This window comes from Telopea speciosissima, chromosome 1, assembly GCF_018873765.1.
Source record: "Telopea speciosissima isolate NSW1024214 ecotype Mountain lineage chromosome 1, Tspe_v1, whole genome shotgun sequence".
Classification (NCBI taxonomy): Eukaryota; Viridiplantae; Streptophyta; class Magnoliopsida; order Proteales; family Proteaceae; genus Telopea; species Telopea speciosissima.
In genome coordinates this window covers 6,222,850-6,242,250 of record NC_057916.1, presented here as the reverse complement: position 1 = coordinate 6,242,250, position 19,401 = coordinate 6,222,850, and the positions used below count along the sequence as shown (strand labels likewise).

The following is a 19,401-nucleotide window of genomic DNA, read 5'->3' as shown; positions in this document are numbered from 1 at the left end:
ATTTTTGCATAGGATAATCAACTCACTTATATGATAATAATAAAAAAAATAGTCAATTCGGTAATAAATTTCCTATATTTGGCCAGAGTGTATTTCCATCTGTCAGTGTCAAATGTTATAGGAATAGATAAAATAGACTCAACAATAGAAGCAGGTAAGTAAACTCAAATCCCAAGCATTGTCATGGATAAAGAAATCAATTCGAGCTTTAGGATCAATATTAACATTTGGACCGTAACACTCAATATTAGGATTATTCAGAATTCAGGGATCAAACTAAAAGAAAGAGTTTTTTTTTTTTTTTGTTGAAAAGAAAGAGTTTAAAGCATTCCCAATTAAACGACTCACTATTTTATTGAGGATAGGAGAAATATGAGCAATTCCATTCCAAATCCAAGGTCCTTTCTTGGCTTGGACCTTAGGATGAAACAAAGATGATGAAGGGAAGTATTTAGTTTTGATAATTTTTATTCATAAGTAATTGCCATTATTAAGAAGTCTCTAGCCCAATTTAAGAATTAACTATTTAATATGAATCTCAGCTTTTTGAAGGCCCAAACCCCCTACCTCCATAGGAGAGCAAATCTTATCCCAAGCAATGAAGCAAGGTTTTTAAGATTGCGATGTAGAACCGTTCCAAAACTTCAAGCAGACCGAATCAATAGCCTTACAAATTTTTTTTAAGGAAAAAGAAAGCAAGATATGGCATTGGCAGGGATTGAAGCAAGAACACACTTAGATAAGAATTTAAGAATTTTCCTTCTTGCAAAAGACATGGTTAGACTTCCAAATAGACAATTTTACTGTTCATTCCGCTAACATTCTCCTTCTTGCAAAAGACATGGTTAGACTTCCAAATAGACAATTTTACTGTTCATTCCGCTAACAATTCTTCCTAGATCCTTGAATTTTGATCTAGAGTGAAACAGATTCGTTCCCACATAAATGGAATCAGAATCCATTTCCTTAATACCAATAATGTAACATAAGTGTCTCTTGTCAGCAGCAGCAGAAACATTCCTACTAAAGCTAATCCCACTTTTAGAGAGGTTCATCTCTTGACTAAAAAGATTCCAAAATAAATCAAGTACAGCTTTAATTGTTAGCAAATCATCAGAATTGGCATGTAGTACCTTTGGCATTAAATTCTCGCATTTAGAAGGAAGGAAGGTTAGTTAGGGGCTTAGGGCAGTTTGGCGTGGGGACGCTGCGAAGACAGGTCGTCTTTCGATTTCCTCTGATATAAAGGTTCGCGCATCTCTTTCTTTCTCTTTCTTGTGTAGATTTGCTTTAGTTTTCCTTGATGGCTTTGCTTCTGCAGCTTTTATTGTTCATAAGTTTTGTTTGGGAGTAAAGCTTGACCCTCTTTAGTTAACACCGGCATCCCTGATAAGTAATATTATGAAGCTGAGTGATGCAGCAGGGGAGGTTTATCTGAAACAAGATTTTCTAGTTAGCCTCTTTTGTTTTTTTTTTCTTTTTGGTATAGAGATATAGAATATAAGATCAATACGGAAATGGAGAAAGGAAGAAGATTCTCTGAGGAATGCATTAGTGGTTCATCGGCATCAGCAGCAGCTGTAGTTCTTGCTTTGTCTGACCTTGACTTAAGGAAAGAAGGGGAGGAGAATAAAAAAGAGGTGGAAAGGAAGGGAACTGATGGTCTTGGGGACTTCCACAAGAGATAATACAAATGATTTTGGAACGACTAGCATTTCCTGATAATCTGCGATTCGCAGCAGTTTGTGTGGCATGGAAAAGGGTTACTGTGGAAAGATGCCAAATACCCAAATATCCTTGGGTGATGTTCTCCTACACTCGCCAAACTAAAGTTCTTAGCTTTTTCAGTCTCTCAGAGAGTAGGGTTTATCATGTCAACATACCTTGGGTCGAAGCCACACAATGTCTTGGTTCTTGCCAGGGTTGGGTTTTGGCTTCTAACCACCATCCGAAGCTTTGTTTTCTCTTCAATCCGTTCTCAAGAGAAGTCCCAATCATTGAGCTTCCTTATTTGAACATTTGGACTGGATATCCTATTTATTGCTGGCACAGTCAGAATATCTTTCCCAAGGTGATTTTGTCTTCCAGTCCTACTGATCCTGGCTGCCTTGTTTTAGCCATTTTGGATTCATGTGAGTTACCATGTTTAAAACTTGGAGATAACAGATGGGTGGTATTGAAGGATATTGAGGAGGACTACTTTGGACAGGATGTTGTGTTTTACAATGGGCAAGTTTATACACATTCAAAGAATGGTCATCAGCTTGTGGTATTGGATATAGAAGATCCAATTATTTCAGACGATGAAGATTTCGATTTATATGGAAATCAAATTTATACTCTATATGCTCTATATCCAAGAAAAGAAGTCATCAATGTATGCCCATTTATGGAAATACTTGGTCAGGATCCTCTGTTTGAGGATGCGTCTTTTTATCACAATTACCTTGTGCAATCCCAGGGGAATCTATTGCTGGTTTATAGGATCTATTGTCATGCCGCAGGGAGTCTTGATGATCCTGACTTTTTTACACACTGTGAATGTGGTAGAAGGATATTTCCTCGTAGACATATTCAAACTGTCAGCTTTCTTGTATACAAGCTGGTGGAGTGTAATCCAGAATCAAGTGGTGATTCTAATTTTAGATACAATTGGGTCAAACAAACAAGATTGGGTGATGATCAAGTACTGTTCTTGGGGAGAAGTTTCTGCCAATCTCTCTCCACTGTTGACTGCCCGGGTTTGAAAGGAAACACCATTTATTTCACAGATGATGGTAAAGTAGTGCTCAATCCACCTCAGCAAAAGGACATGGGAATCTACCATCTTGATGACGGCCAAATTGAGCCCTTACTTCCATTTGATTCCTCTCAGTTCAATGTTTTGCCTTTCTGGATCATACCCTCAATAGGAAAGGTAATTTTTCTATTCCTTCTTTAATATTTATGCTTTTTACTCTTCCTCTTCCACTTTATTCTAACTAGTGTTGCATGTGCCAGATTACTTTGTTAATGTGTTTTTATGCTCATTTGTAGTTTTAATATCCATTATTTTCTTTGGCCGAGGATTAGGGCAATGTGTTGGCAACGGAATCAGGGTTGCATTTGACTCTGGAAATTGATAAATCTACCACTTTTTTATGCAAATTAGCTGATAATGTGAACTGGATTCCTGATATTGGATTCCTGTGTTTTTATGCTCATTTGTAGTTTTAATATCCATTATTTTCTTTGGCCGAGGATTAGGGCAATGTGTTGGCAACGGAATCGGGGTTGCATTTGACTCTGGAAATTGATAAATCTACCACTTTTTTATGCAAATTAGCTGATAATGTGAACTGGATTCCTGATAACTGTGTAGATTTTTACTTATTACTGTTAATCAATTTTCATTCTTTATAACATGGTGCAAAGTGTGCCATGATGCAGATACGCAGTGTGTAACTTATTGTGGATCCTAAACTCTTCATATGCTAGTTCAGCTAATGTTTTCAGGGATTCATCCCCCAGCCAACTTATTCTTTTGGCACTTTTTTTTATTATGTTTTCAATATAACTTAACTGCTCAGTCTAATTTCTTGGAAGGTGTGGAACCTTGTAAATTTGACTTTATCATGTGATGTACTAAATTACTATCGACCAATGAAAGGATGACATGTGGAAAACATCAGATTTGAGGCCGACCCGAGCTGATCATCCATCCAGCTCATCATACCTGTCAAATGTTGAACCGACCTTCAGATCATCCATCTAGCTCATTACAACTATCAGATTCTAGGCCGACCCGATGCCATACCCGACCGACCAGAGCCGACAATCAAGCTAAGGACAGAATCACTTCACCCACATCATGCATCTTGCATGACCCAAGGTCATGCCTTTTATATGACTCTCTGTGATAGGTGTCCGCACCAAAAGACCTCCACCTATACAAATGGGAGACCAAAACAACGGTCTAGCACCAATGAAAGGCCTACACCGATCTATCATCCAAACTCTATAAATAGCAACTCCAAGCCCAGGTACATTACTGCTCATTTTCTCTGCTTGAGATTTTCTGTTGCAAGAGGTCTGACTTAGGCATCAGAGCTATTCCGCCGGCTCAGGCCGGCACTCCTTAGCCTCTTATGTTCTTCTGTGCAGGTCAACTCAGCCACAGGAGAGTTCGGATCAAATCTTGCAGCAACAGATTGGCGCCGTCTGTGGGAAACCGTATCAGCAAAACTATGGAGACGATCCGTCATGTCAGTAGTATAGCGATCAGAAACTTTTAGAAGAACCGACCCGACCTACGGGTCGGCAAGGAAGACCTCATCTGTGAGGCATGAAGACCTAACCTACGGGTCGGTAAGGAAGACCTCATCCGTGAGGTGTGAAGACCCGACCTCCGGGTTGGTAAAGGAAGACCTCAACTCTAAGGTGAGAAGAACCAACCCCACCTACGGGTCGACAAGGAAGTCCTCATCCGTGAGGTGTGAAGACCCGACCTCCGGGTTGGTAAAGGAAGACCTCAACTTTGAGGTGAGAAGAACCAACCCGACCTACGGGTCGACAAGGAAGACCTCATCTGTGAGGTGAGAAGAACCAACCCGACCTCCGGGTTGGTAAAGGAAGACCTCAACTCTGAAGTGAGAAGAACCAACCCGACCTCATCTTTGAGGCGTGAAGACCCGACCTACGGGTCGACAAGGAAGACCTCATCCGTGAGGTGTGAAGACCCGACCTCTGGGTTGGTAAGGAAGACCTCAACTCTGAGGTGAGAAGAACCAACCCGACCTACAGGTCGGCAAGGAAGACCTCATCTGTGAGGCGTGAAGACCCGACCTACGGGTTGACAAGGAAGACCTCATCCGTGAGGTGTGAAGACCCGACCTACGGGTCGGCAAGGAAGACCTCATCTGTGAGGCGTGAAGACCCGACCTACGGGTCGACAAGGAAGACCTCATCCGTGAGGTGTGAAGACCCGACCTCTGGGTTGGTAAAGGAAGACCTCAACTCTGAGGTGAGAAGAACCAACCCGACCTCCGGGTTGGTAAAGGAAGACCTCAACTCTGAGGTGAGAAGAACCAACCCGACCTACGGGTCGACAAGGAAGACCTCATCTGTGAGGTGTGAAGACCCGACCTACGGGTCGGCAAAGAAGACCTCATCCGTGAGGTGTGAAGACCCGACCTCCGGGTTGGTAAAGGAAGATCTCAACTCTGAGGTGAGAAGAACCAACCCGACCTACGGGTCGACAAGGAAGACCTCATCTGTGAGGTGAGAAGAACCAACCTGACCTCCGGGTTGGTAAAGGAAGACCTCAACTCTGAGGTGAGAAGAACCAACCCGACCTACAGGTTGACAAGGAAGACCTCATCTGTGAGGCGTGAAGACCCGACCTACGGGTCGGCAAGGAAGACCTCATCCGTGAGGTGTGAAGACTTGACCTCCGGGTTGGTAAAGGAACCTCAACTCTGAGGTGAGAAGAACCAACCTGACCTACGGGTCGACAAGGAAGACCTCATCTGTGAGGCGTGAAGATCCGACCTACGGGTCGGCAAGGAAGACCTCATCCGTGGGATGTGAAGACCCGACCTCCGGGTTGGTAAAGGAAGACCTCAACTCTGAGGTGAGAAGAACCAACCCGACCTACGAGTCGACAAGGAAGACCTCAACTCTGAGGTGAGAAGAACCAACCCGACCTACGGGTCGACAAGGAAGACCTCATCTCTGAGGTGAGAAGAACCAACCCGACTTCCGGGTTGGTAAATAAAGACCTCATCCGTGAGGAGACGAAGCCGACCTCCGGGTTGACAACAGATGAAGCCGACCTCCGAGTTGGGAACAGACGAGGCCGACCTCCGGATTGGCAACAGACGAAGCTGACCTCCGGGTTGGGAACAGACGAGGCCGACCTACGGGTTAGTAAAGACCTCACCCTTGAAGGATAAAAAGTCCTCAACCGTGAGGCATAAAAAGTCATCACCCGTGAGGTATAAAAGTCCTCACCCGTGAGGCATGAAAGCCCTTACCCGTAAGGCATAAAAAGCCCTCACTCATGAGGTATAAAAGAGTCCTCATCCATGAGGCATAAAATTCCTCACGTACCGACCTCAGAGTCGGAAAGGTTCTCAACTAAAGGAGGACAATACCAACTTTCGGGGTTGGGCAAAGAAAATATCAAGATCTAAATATCTACGATAAATCAGGTCAATCCAAAAACAACACACATTCGAAAGAAAGAGAGAAGTATGAGGAACATCCATAAGGCAAGCAAAGCGAAGAGAAAGTTCATAGATCATATACTTTAGAGGTCAACATCGGTAATGTTCGACCGAGCCGTGGACTTGTGACTACTCACTCAGGGCGACCTTACCCTGAATGAGTGGGGGGCTTATGATGAACCAAATTACTATTGACTAGTGAAAGGATGACATGTGGAAAACATCAGATTTAAGGCCGACCCGAGCTGATCATCCATCCAGCTCATCATACCTGTCAAATGTTGGGCCGACCCGATCTGACCTAAGCCGACCTTCAGATCATCCATCTAGCTCATTACAACTATCAGATTCTAGGCCGACCTGATGCCATGCCGACCCGATGCCAGACCGACCCGAACCGACAATCAAGCTAAGGACAGAATTACTTCACCCACATCATGCATCTTGCATGACCCAAGGTCATGCCTTTCATATGACTCTCTGTGATAGGTGTCTGCACCAAAAGACCTGCACCTATACATATGGGAGACCAAAACAACGGTCTAGCACCGATGAAAGGCCTACACCGATCTATCATCCAAACTCCATAAATAGCAACTCCAAGCCCAGGTACATGACTGCTCATTTTCTCTACTTGAGATTTTCTGTTGCAAGAGGTCTGACTTAGGCATCGGAGCTATTTCGCCGGCTCAGGCCGGCACTCCTTAGCCTCTTATGTTCTTCTGTGCAGGTCAACTCGGCCACAAGAGAGTTCGGGTCAAATCTTGCCGCAACATCATGATATGCCAAAGGTACATATTAAACAAATTCCTTTGTTAATTGTTCTCATGCATGCACCTTGGCATACCTACTACAACTACCATCCTATAGAAGTAGAAGTCAAGTAGCATGAGCTGAATTCAAGCTTTGAACTGGTAGAGATCCCACCAATTTCTGAGGATAGATCTCACCTTCTTTGAATTCCACCAAAAGATTGTATAACAAGTCTTTTACATGATTTGCCCACAGAAGAGATTTGGCTTATAGCAAACAATACAAAACGATGCTAGGGGATGAAACAGGTGTTTGGTTTCTTTTTATTTTTCAATGAAATATTAGGGAACCTATTGAAACACTTAAATAGGAATGCAATTTTATTCTACATCTGTTACTATTAAATCTGCCTCTGATTTTTGTTCAATGAATACAGAAATATGCTTTATAAGATATTTTTTACAGCACTTTCTAATAGAACTGAATCCCTTTTGGGAAAATTAATTTTCCCCCATTGCGGGGTGCATTTTTATCTGATAGAATCATTCAGTTACGAACTCTTCTAATCTTCTTTTAGAGAAGTTTAGTGAGCAGAATCTATGGTTTAATAAAGACTGACAAGTGGAGTCCATCGAATAACAACTTAAAAATTTTTGAGTATGCACAAGTGATTTTGTTTGACTTATCCATAGTTATGAGAAGAGATTGGGTGCAATGCTGGCATTCTGAATCATACTTAATGTACAGATTGAGCAAATTGCAGAGAGGGAGTTGAAAATTTGGATTCATGTTCTAGCTGATCTACCATATGATCATTCATGTATTCATGCTTTTTGTAATGGAAAAACATCTCCTTTGCCACTGTTACCAATAATCACAGGTCGTGAAGGTGGAATGCAGAAATGATACATAGGCAGCTGGAAGGCAATGCCAAAGGCCTTCATCTAGTTTTTTGACAAAGTCACTGGTTCCTTGAGAAGGTTTTTACTCACTGAAGATGGCTGTAGGAGGTTTGTTTTGGGAACTGTAGACTCTGATGTAGGAAATCTTTTGATGTTTCATCCCTTTGGTAAACATGTATATAATAGTTCTCTAATGATCTGCAATGTATCACTTAGTGGTAGGATATCCCACCACCTACTGTAAGTGTAAGGAAGCCTGGTGTATGTAAGTAAGTAGCAATGGTGGTTTTTAATTACCTTGAGAAACTTACTAGGACAAATTTCGTTGGACCCTTTGCTTCTACATTTGTTACAAGATTTAATCAGTGTTTGGTATGCATCTTGGAATGCATTCCAAGTAGATTTTGCATTCTTGGGCGATAAAAACAGTTGATGGTTAAAAGGCTCACCACTTTTAAATGAGGGTGTCATATTCAGGTTTTTTTTTTTTTTTGATAAAACTGGCAAAATATTTTCCTCTGAAGATATCAGATATCCAGAAAAGATAAGTATGAACAATATGCTTGACAATGATCATTGTAAATCGTGAATAAGAAAGTGCCAATTGAAAATGTTTTTTTGGAATAATTAATCAAATGATTCGAGAGAAACGAAATATAATTTAAAATCTACGGCTGCCGTGTGTCTAAGAGTTTCTTCTTACCCAGCTTTTGAAAGCTATGTCTAATTTATCAGTTGGTGAGACTGGGGATGTCTCTGCAAATAAGATGAACTGCTTCCTAGACCATTTTGTTCACCCACAAACTGGTCTGAGTAGCTAGAAGATGAGGGAGACATAACTGGCACAATACCCGCATCTCTCTCTCTTCTACTACTACTACTCGAAGATTCTGTTGTAGACTCTTCTGCATTTTGCATTTTGCAACTGTAAAATGTTCAACTGTGGCAGAATATTATTGTTTCGAATTGTTTGCAAGCCTCCCTGGTTTGGTGCTTCTCTCTTTGTTAGGTCTCGAGGTGATGAACTCAGGGTAGGTGGAGGAGAAAAGCTAGAGGCTTCTCTTGGAGCTCAGCAAGGTCTGACATGTCCTGTCCATGAAAATCCAACCAAGGTTCTTCAGTCTAAGAACTTTTATTGTACAGAAGTGTTAATCCAATTCTTATCATCAAGGGACTGTAGGCTCCAGTGTGGTTTCTTATAAGGTTTTGCAACTTTAGTTGCGATGGAAACAATAAGCCAAGGATTGTTTTTCTCTGGTAAAACAAAAGCCAAAAGGATCACAATGCCAAAATTATCTTACAATTGAAGGTAAATCCTATTGAAAGTGGCATAACGATGAGTCACTTTAAACTATTTTGAAAATCTTCTTTTGCCTTTCCACTAAAAATAATTTTCCTTTACCCTTCACTTATTATAATTTTTTTGAGAATTATTTCAACACCTTGGTGATAACAAAGTGCACCCTAATTTAAATTAGGGAAGAAGTTTTCTGTCCAGGAGTGTAGCCTACGCCAGCACTCCCTGTGTCTATCTCTCTCTTCCTCAAAATAAGGGGGGTAGAGATGACTTTTTAAATGGGGAGGAGAGATAGACTCATGGGAGTGCTGGCATAGACCACACTCCTGGATAGAGAACTTTCTCCCATCTGATCATAATCCAAGTCCGGCATTATAATTACCCATTTAGATTTCAATGTCCAGTTTTGTCAGGGCTGGGCTTGGGCGTCAACTTCAAAACCAATGATGGGCTCGGGTTCGGGCTCCAAATATGGGACATACCTGGCCCATTGGATTCCTAACATTCTTGGAACTTGGAAGTAGAATCAACTCAATCTCGATGGTGGGCTCGGAATTAGCTTTGAATTTATGAAATTGCCGCCGAAACTACCATCATACTTTCAAAAGTGCTATTTGTTGTCATTAAAGTAGTGGTGAACTAAAATTGTAACTTTCTTTTAAGGGGTGTTGTTCTCTATGCCGCAGTGCGGGCTGTGCCCAGACACATGGGGATGGGCACAATGACCACCCTGCCCCTGCACAGGCTGCCCATGTGTCTGGGCGCAGCCTGAGCCTGTGCTGCGGCACAGAGAACATTCTCCCTTTATCCTTTTTATTTCAAAAAGTTATTTAATGCAAGAGTAAAAATAGATATTCCAAAAATTGAAAGTAATTAATATGGGAGAAGTTTTCATACACGTTCCTATCCTCTCTCACAAAGAATTGGAAAAGTCATAAACCCCCACCCATTAATTAATGTCTTGAAACTCCCACCCTCTCACATACACAGTTTACACAGCCGTGTATGAAAACTTTCACCCATTAATATAATATTGTGTGAAATTAAGATTTATGCTAATTAAAAAATATATATTTTATCTTAAAGGGCAAAAAAGTAAATTTACAATTTCTTAGTTCACCTATTTGTTTATGATAAGATTTTTCTTAGTATTACAAATTTTTTTTTCAATGGGGATAAATATTGTCATTTCACATGTATATTTAAACTAGGGATGTAAACGGATCGGATTCAGCTCAGATAGTGTTATATCCGCATTAGCATCCGCATCCGATTAGCTTGATTAGCTTTCGGATGAATTCGAATAGTGCTAAACGGCTACGGCCAAGGATACAAATTTGATATTTTATCCGTTTTAATGTAAATAGCTTTTCAGATAGCTATAGCCTATCTGTATCCGCATCCAGAAACGGATTTCGGCTATTCATTTACACCCATAATTTAAACTATGTGATAATAATAATAAAGATAGCCCTTGATTTTTTGGAGGGATAGAAATGATAGCTCTTGATAATGACATAATGACATATCATTTTCAATTCATTTTTGAAAATCTTTTTATATTCTTGATAACCTTTGAGAATAATACAATGAAGAATATGAAAATTGTGTCCTTTAAATTAAATAAAAAAAGGTGAAAATTTCTTAATTGATCTAATCATGATTCTTTTTTGAACGTTATTGCAGATCGGGTCAAGTATTGAATCCAAATTTGTGGATCCTTATCCCCATCTCAACCCACTCGACTTAGTTCTTCTTCGTCTTTAAAAATCGGAAAACCCTAGTTTTAGAAGTTTGTGATTTTGATTTAGTGTTTGCAATTTGACATCATAGCAAACCTGCTCCCACTAACCATTGATTCTTTTTTTGATTAATCAATTATTTCAACAAAAAAAAAAAAAAAAAAAACAGATTATTACATTATTCCTTTATACCATTCTCATATAATAAATAGTGAAACCTACTTACCTACACGGCTACACTGCCATTTTTCTCTTCTATTCTAACCATGTGGCTTCCAAATAGATTATATCATTTTGTCAAAAAAAAACTATCGCGCCTCTAGACTTTTTCACCTTTCAAAGGAGTGTGATGATCTTTTTGCATCGGGCTGTGTCTAAGCATAGATACACGCCCACACACAGCACCGATTAACGTTGTTTCTCACCCTGTTTTGTTTTTTTTTTCTTAAATACGTGTAGTGCCCGTGCCGCTTTGCTTGCTTTAAGAAAGGGAATATAGTGGAATACTTAAAGAGGCCGTACTCCCTAGAGTTTAAAATGTGAAGGAATGGCAAACAATTAGTCATTATTTAAGATGTGGAACAAGGACTCCCTCTACCATCACTCCCCGTGTCTCTTGTACTCTCCACATGGAGTTTTCATTCACTCCCTTCCCAGCTCCCACCACAACCTTCTTCCAATTCCAAGGAATCATACGGTATGGTTTAGAAAATTGGTTTTATTTTTATTTTATTTTTTGTATTTTTCCTTCTCCTTAAAAAATGCTTAAGATGAGGTTCCTCCATGGACGACAATGGCTACTCATGGGTGTTGGTGCTCCCTAAGGTCCATGGTTAACCCAAATGTGTTCATACTTCAATTGGAATTTGGACTCTCAAATGGTGTGATTCTCAAGAACATTTAAAAAGAAAAGATTCTTTTATTCTTTATTTTGGGTTAAGGTTTGAGGGGATGAAGAAAGAAGAAAAAACAGGATTGCAAAAAGGAATCAAAGATTCAGTTATTTAAATACATACAAGTCTAGCAGAATCTTAAATTAAGACAAAACTGATCTCTTATTTTTTTAAAAAAAATATTAGTATTTTATAATTTAATAAATTAAAATAAAGCCTAAATGATATTAATGTATAGATTCTTTTTCACATCCTCTCACATCTTATTTGTGGACTTTAATCTTTCATTAATAAATATGCATCTTTATCGAACGATTCATTACCCTCCCCTCATTTGTATAAAATAACTCCAAACTATAATAGTGGCAAACCCTCTTACCTTAATAAAATAAAATAAAAATACTGTCTAATCGCGTGGCCTCTACACCAATGGAGGGTTACAACTTACAACTTACAACTTACAATGAAGGGAAGCTTATGGCCATCGATTAGGATTTGTTTGGCGCAGGTTGCACTCGTTCTTTCTCACATAAATTAATTGAGTTGGAGACGACGAGGAGGTGCATCGTAGCCGCACATGATGTGGGGAATTCTGCCCCTGAAGACCTCAACTAAGAAGGCAAGTGTTCCGTCAAACACCATAGTGTTGTTTTGTTTATTAGAAAACAAAAATTTATAAAAAAAACATGGGGTGGGTGAAATGATCGCCCCGATTTGCCCTTGAATGATAGAAATACCTAGCCCATGCGTCTAGGCGTAGCCTGTGCCACGACACAGGGAATGCCAGCCATCAATTAAAAATCTTTGTTTTATGAAAGTTTTTAACGAGCCTATGTCTCCAGAATTGTGATTTTTGTATGATTTAAAATTGAAGAATTAAATTGAAGCCCAATTCTCAATTCTAACCTAATTTTAAGAATCCATCATAAAAAATTGAGGCCACATATGTATGTCACAATATTAATTCTAATTCTTAGTCAAACAAAATATAATGACTAGAGTTGAATTTTTTTTTGAGGAGGGGGGTTGAATTAGAATTGAAATTTTAATATGGATCGGATTGAAATCGGTCAAGATCCATAAAAAATCGATCCTTCTTAATCACAGCTTTCATAGAAGGATCGATTCATCGATTAGTCAATCGTTCTAAATTGATCAAAATCGACATCAACCAAATTGATCCAAAATGGCTGACCGAACAGATCCAATTCCAACGTTTAAACACTGATGATTGAAACTAAACTTCTATTTGGAGCATAGTGTGAGATATTGGTATCAGATTGCCCGATACTATCGATACAATACGGTTTTAAAGTTGAACAATACCAAATCGGTGGAATGATATGGATAAGAGGTAAAATAGTTTTTTTTTTTAAAAATCCATTTTATAACAAAAATCAGGAAAAAATTTATCCGTTACAATCAATTCATACCGATACCGTATCAATATTATATTGGTTTTAGAGGTGACGGATCCCGATCCGATACCGTGTCCTAAAACCATGATTTGGAGAAGAAAGAAAGATGAATAATGGTTAAGGCCAAGGGAGGCGTCTAAGTGGGAGCAATGAATGCATGTGTTTGATTAGTGTCATAATAGATTTTTATCAAAAAAAAAGAAGATTAGTGTCATAATAGAGAGATAGACGTCCACGTCGGAGACAGCCATAAAACGCGTTAAAAGGCATTCGTCCAGGCAAATTGGGCCCCACCTTGGAGTAATGATAACGTGGTAGCCGCTGCTTACACGTATCAGCTCCGCTTATCTCTCACGCAAACCCCTCAGCTTCGCGTATCTCTCTCTCTATTTTTTTGGTAAAAAACTTCCTCACTTTCTCTGCTCCCAGACATATCTAAGTTTTATTAAATGGGGAAAAAGGTAAATGTCCTCACTTTCTCCCTTTCTTATGTGAAATGACCGCTCTATCCTCTTATGTATAAATTATTTTGTCTTAAAAAATCCTCACCATAAATTAAAACAGTTAAAAAAGAAAAAAATAAATAAATTATGAAGATGCTATGTTAATGACTTAATGTTATGGGACAATTTTTTATGCCCTCATACCCTTGTATCTCCCCTCCCCTCCCCTCCCCTCCCCTCCCCTCTTGTTATGATTATTATGTCCTTGAAAATGATTCATTTTCAAGGGAATGGTTGGGTGTTTTTTGTTGAGAAAGGCTACATTATTGGACAAGAAACACTTTCCTTACCATAAATAAGTCAATGTAGCATAGTCCTTAATAAGCATTTTTCAAGAAATAAAATAAGGTCACTATCATTGGATTCTTCAAGACCACAAGTTGCAATAGACCTAAAGCTGTAGCATGCCTTGGACACACTTTTTACAAGAATTGATTTTTTGAATTGATAGACTATGTCGATTTTTGAATTTATTTTTTCTTTTTTCCTGACACTCTCGGTCATGTTTATTTCTATAAACAATTTATTATTCATTTCCTCTAATTCATGGATTCTTGAAATCATCTCCATCTCTCTCTCTCTCTCAAGAATACAAGTGGCAAGTGGTGGTGATTGTTGATAAGATGAATCCTCACCCTTTGCATACATTGCTATCTCTCTAACTTTCCTCTCTTTTTGACAAATTGAACTAGGGAGGGAGGAGAGTTATAGTTTCTTTTCTCTTTTCCTTTTCTTATTCTTCCACTGAAGAGTGTACTTATTTCATAAAAATCTAGCAAAATCTTTCTGATTGAGAGACAGAGAGAGAAGCATTCAAAATCTTGGGGCAATTTTTGACTTCTTATTACCCAAACGTCTTCTTCTTTTTGAACTGGCGTGGTCCAACCCATCCCTGATCTCCAATCCAATTGAGTTGAGTAATGTACCGGTATTGGTTTTTGTGGGTCCCTGGAAAATCTCTATTGTAGATTGGTACGATACAATGGGAGATGACATTGATGATTGATGCTCGATGATGACGGATTTGTGTGGGCACAAAGTTCTTTTCTTACTTTTCTTCTTTTTCATGTGAGAGGTTCTCTAAAAGTGGTCTGCTTGGGATTGAATCTCTAGACCAAACAGTTCAGACCGGGTGAAGAAATTGCTAAACAAACGGGAACTCATAGGAACATGAAATACGGAATTAAGTAAAATTTATGGATACATTGCGGGTCGGGTCGGGACTCCAAAACCAAAACCACCTCCAACCCACTTTAAGAACAAATATGATACAATATATATGTGAAAACTACTTAAATTGTGTGGCATCTAATCAAAGGATAGCCATAGGCCATGTGGAGGAAATATCTTGAAGCGTTTGTTTTGTGGCAGTAAAGACCGTCTTACTACTCGCTTAGACAGGGGTAAGGTGATCTTTTCATGCCTTACTGTGTATGAGGCACACACAGCAGTAAGGGCAGGGCAAAAATAGAAGACCCCGCTTGTTTTGTGGATCCATACAGTTTGGTCACCTAACTTTTCGGCAGCTGCTGTGGCGTTTCATTAGAATTGAGAATGATAAAATTATGTTTACTGACTGCCACATCCATATCATATGCAACTCCAACTCTTTGGAATTTTTTCTTCAAATATCATTTATTAAAGGTTGCAATTTTGGGATCAAGAAAGTTTTTCTTTTCCTCCTCGGGAATTAAATGGATATTAAGAGATAAGAATTTAGTTCACAGTATCGACATCGATATTTATATTGAAAATGATATATATTGCCTGTATCAGATTGGATCAGGCTAATATAGGATCACGCTATTATTATTTTTTTTCAACAAAAACGTGGATGCCCCTTTCTCTATTGTTCAATCCATATCAATCAAGTATCGATATTAGTCACAGACGATGCTGATACAAATGACCCGATAAGGGCGATCCGATACTGGTGACTAAAAGTTTAAAACCCGATAAGGGCAAGTGGGAGCTCTCTTTAAAGTCATTAAGTATTGCCCATTATATATATTAATATAATTAATTATTATCATTAGTTTTTGTTTTCTTTATAATACTACAATCGTAGGAAAAGGATCTTATCCCGTCGTGGCGGGAACTGCATCTGTACAGTATCACTAAACGACAAGAAAAATAGGAGTAAGATAGTCATTTCACAAGTGGGTCTCACCTGGGCCCCATATGTGAAATGACCATCTCCCCTCTGTATTCAGGGTGGGTTTTGGTGCTGCACAGTGCAGCTCCCGCCACAGCTGCACAAGATCGAAGTCCACAATCGTATGGCAGGATTGACTTATGGAGATGAAGTGGGAACGTTGTCCGAACTAATCCCCAACGCTACCCATCTAATTTTCACTTTTATTGGGATATAATTAATTGAAGTAGCAATTGAGGATATTTAAAGTTTCCCTTATCCGTTATCATACAATAATGAAACCATTAATAATTAATTATTAGACTGGGTGGACAATGGAAAGTTTCAAAGTATAGACGAGGAATTAATTTGGGTTGTGTGCGTATTTATGTGGCTCACGCCAACCTTTTCAATCATGATCACCTTTAGAAAATGAAAATTAATGAATAATAATTAGGGAAAAAAATGCTCACCGGTCGCGTGGTTTCTGTGCCTAAACATAAGAGTATGTGAAAAAGACCGCTCAGTCTCAAGTAAAATAAAAAACCCTCATCCAAGCCAATGCTTTTGTGTGTACTTTCATTAGCCCTCATGCTGGAGCAGGGGTTACATGACCGATTAGCATTTTTTGCCCTAATAATTAATTGTGTTGTTATTCATGTAACGACTATGGATTACATTTGGAAAAATAACAAAATTGTGGAAAGTATGCCTTCACTATCCTCTTGGGAGCTAAGTTCACTTGCACTAGCCTCAAGCCAATTACGCTAGCAGATGTCTGCATAAGTCTGGATTTTTCAAAATCTATATTTAACTATTTGAAAATTTCTGATTGGATTAAAACATCACATATGAACGGAAACTTTGGGCTCTTTCGAATTCGTCGAATACAATTGACGTGCACAAGAGACCCTACATTTATTAAGCACGTATAAATTATTTTATCATAATTTATAGTAGCCATCCATGCAACAATAGATTTCTGAAAATGACAAGATTTGAGTCATCCATTTTTAGTTTTTTTAATCTCAACATGCTTCCCACTTAGAGTCAGTACAATGCACAATAATATCTAGAGTACTAATACACATGTATGAACATATACGAGATGTATTTCAATACAAAATGAGGTGTTTGAATTAAACTTTAAGATGTGACATATAGTTAATCTAGGCCATGTCTTCTCTATCCAGCGGTCCGAATGGACATATCATTTGTTCATGTGGTAAAATAGATGCTTTGTGACAATTGGTAAATTAACAAACCATTGTGATATTAATTATTTAGTTTTAACAAATTTTTATTGTCAAAACATTAGTTATATTTTCAAGGGAGAGGATTCTCTAAGCAAGCAACGTAAAAGAGCAAACAAGTGAAGTGCAGCAACATGGTGTCTTACATGGAAGAGTGATTAAGTAATTTCATGCGAAGAGGACAGAGATAGATATAGAGGTTGCTAGCATTGATTAGGATAGTGAACCTTTTCCCTTTTTTCAAATATCACTATCCACAAATCTTTAATGTGGTGGGAATGATTTTTACAACTTTTCAACTTTCAAGACCATAATAATTTGATGATATTTGGATATCTAGAGTGGGATTTTGATCGGACAAACTCAAATTCAAACAAGTTTCTTGTTGGTGCCACATCTTCTCCACTCCACCTATTTCAAAACCCTAATGATTTTGGAGGATTCTTGCGAAAATTTAAGAAAAAAAAACAGGAAGAAAGAAAGAAGGGGAGAAGCATTCGTGTTCACCGAAGTAGCGATGCAAAGCTTGACCCAATGAACGCCATCTCTCTCTCTCTCTTTCTCTCTATTCAAACCCTCTTTTTCTCCTTCTCTCCAATGGAAAAAGTTAATTAGACAACAATGGAGTGAAAAAAGTCTTATAGATCTACGAAAAGGTTGGGCATGTCAGGTGCCTAGTATATGTCATCCTTTCTTCTCTTTTTTTTTTTGTTTCTTTTTTAATAGTAAGCATTCTCTTTCCTCACTCTTCGTAAATGATCTACCCCGTTGCCCATTTGTGTCAAACCTTTTGATTAATGTATGCCGTTAACTGATCGAAAACTGACAGCATGCCCAACTTTTACTTTGAAAATGGAGAAGAAATATAAAACTCCTTTCTCACCAAGATAAATATGATATTTATAACTCATTTAGGAATGCCATCCTTTTTTTTAATTTTGTAAACTTTGAAGATCTATCAAAACTTAAAAATTTATCACATGCCGGGTCATTTGGCCCCAATATATGTAGATCGACAAGTACTCTCATCTAAGGTTATAAATTAGTCCAGTTTTGGGTGATCAAGCCAGTGTCTAATTGGTTCCGGTCCTAACGAGTTACAACTAAAATCGACCCATTTATCTAATCTGTTCTAAATGTGAGATCCAAAATTTGTTATTAATCGGTGGAATCGTGTTGATTCATAATCGGTTCTAGTCACTATTTTAGTATCCAAAATTCTAAAAAATTTACCTAAACATAAAAATAATCAAATTTCTATTCTTAAGTATACAAATAAATAAATATAAATATAAATAAATAAGCATCCAAATAACCAAATATTAGGTATACAAATGAAAAGAGGAACCAAAACACTTTAAAAAAAAAAGGGCTCCTCTACTAAGCATACCAATAAATTCAAAATTATAGAATCCAAAGTTTAAGATGTTTTTGGTGGAAGGTAGTATATATGTGTCTCGGCCGATACCGATCCGATCCGATACCTCAAACCATGAATTAGAATAATGTTACAACTGGTGCTTAGCTCACGGTACATGACGGTGTGTCTAGCCTTTTCCATGCCTTCAAAAGTGGGCCAAAAGACTGTTTACATGGCGTTTTAAAATAGGCTGTTAGGTAGCTGTGAAGTTGTTTATGTATGTAAGGTTACTAAAACAAATATATGATTAGGGTTTTTCCAATTACAAAGTGTTTTCGATGTTCGGATCTTGCACCTAATGGGTTTTTACCCGATCCAATAGGAGCAGCATAATAAAAATAGAATTGGAGCTACCCAATCGGTCCTCCAGAAAATCTAATTTTGTTCTTTTGTTTTTTTTCTTCTTCAGATTCAGATTTTTCTTTTTTTGCGGTGTAAGAGCCAATGGTGCTGTCGTAGACTCGTAGCCTAGTAGGTCACATAGGTCAGGACAATACTTAGTATTAGAATTTAATAAACACGGGGGTCATAGTGTGAAAACAAAATAGTCAACAAGCATTCTAGCAAATAAAAGTTTGCCACGTTTTGATTTAAAGGACACCTGCCGGTTTTGAAATGGACAGGTGTCAGTGATCTTCACTGTCTGACTATACGTGTTGATGTAGCATTGGTTAACAAGTTTTAAATTGATGAACTCTGATGTCACTGAAATGGAGTTAGACAGGAAGAGAGAGACATAGTAAATAACAGAGGAAGTGAGGGTAGAGACTAGAAAGGCCTAACCAACAATGAATGGGTTATATAAAGAGAGTGACGAGAGATTGAAGAGGTAATCTAAATTGTAGAAAGAAAAAAAAAAAAAAATTTTGAGCGTTTGAGT

General features: G+C 38.5%; 1 protein-coding gene across 1 annotated transcript; it reads left to right on the top strand.

Moving 5' to 3' along the window:
- The first annotated feature begins 1,693 nt into the window (after window positions 1-1,693).
- LOC122648506 lies at window positions 1,694-3,042 on the top strand. The gene is made up of 2 exons (XM_043841713.1): window positions 1,694-2,917; window positions 3,037-3,042. The coding sequence occupies exons 1-2, from the start codon at window positions 1,694-1,696 to the stop codon at window positions 3,040-3,042; spliced, it is 1,230 nt and encodes a 409-aa protein (XP_043697648.1).
- The last annotated feature ends 16,359 nt before the right edge of the window (window positions 3,043-19,401 follow it).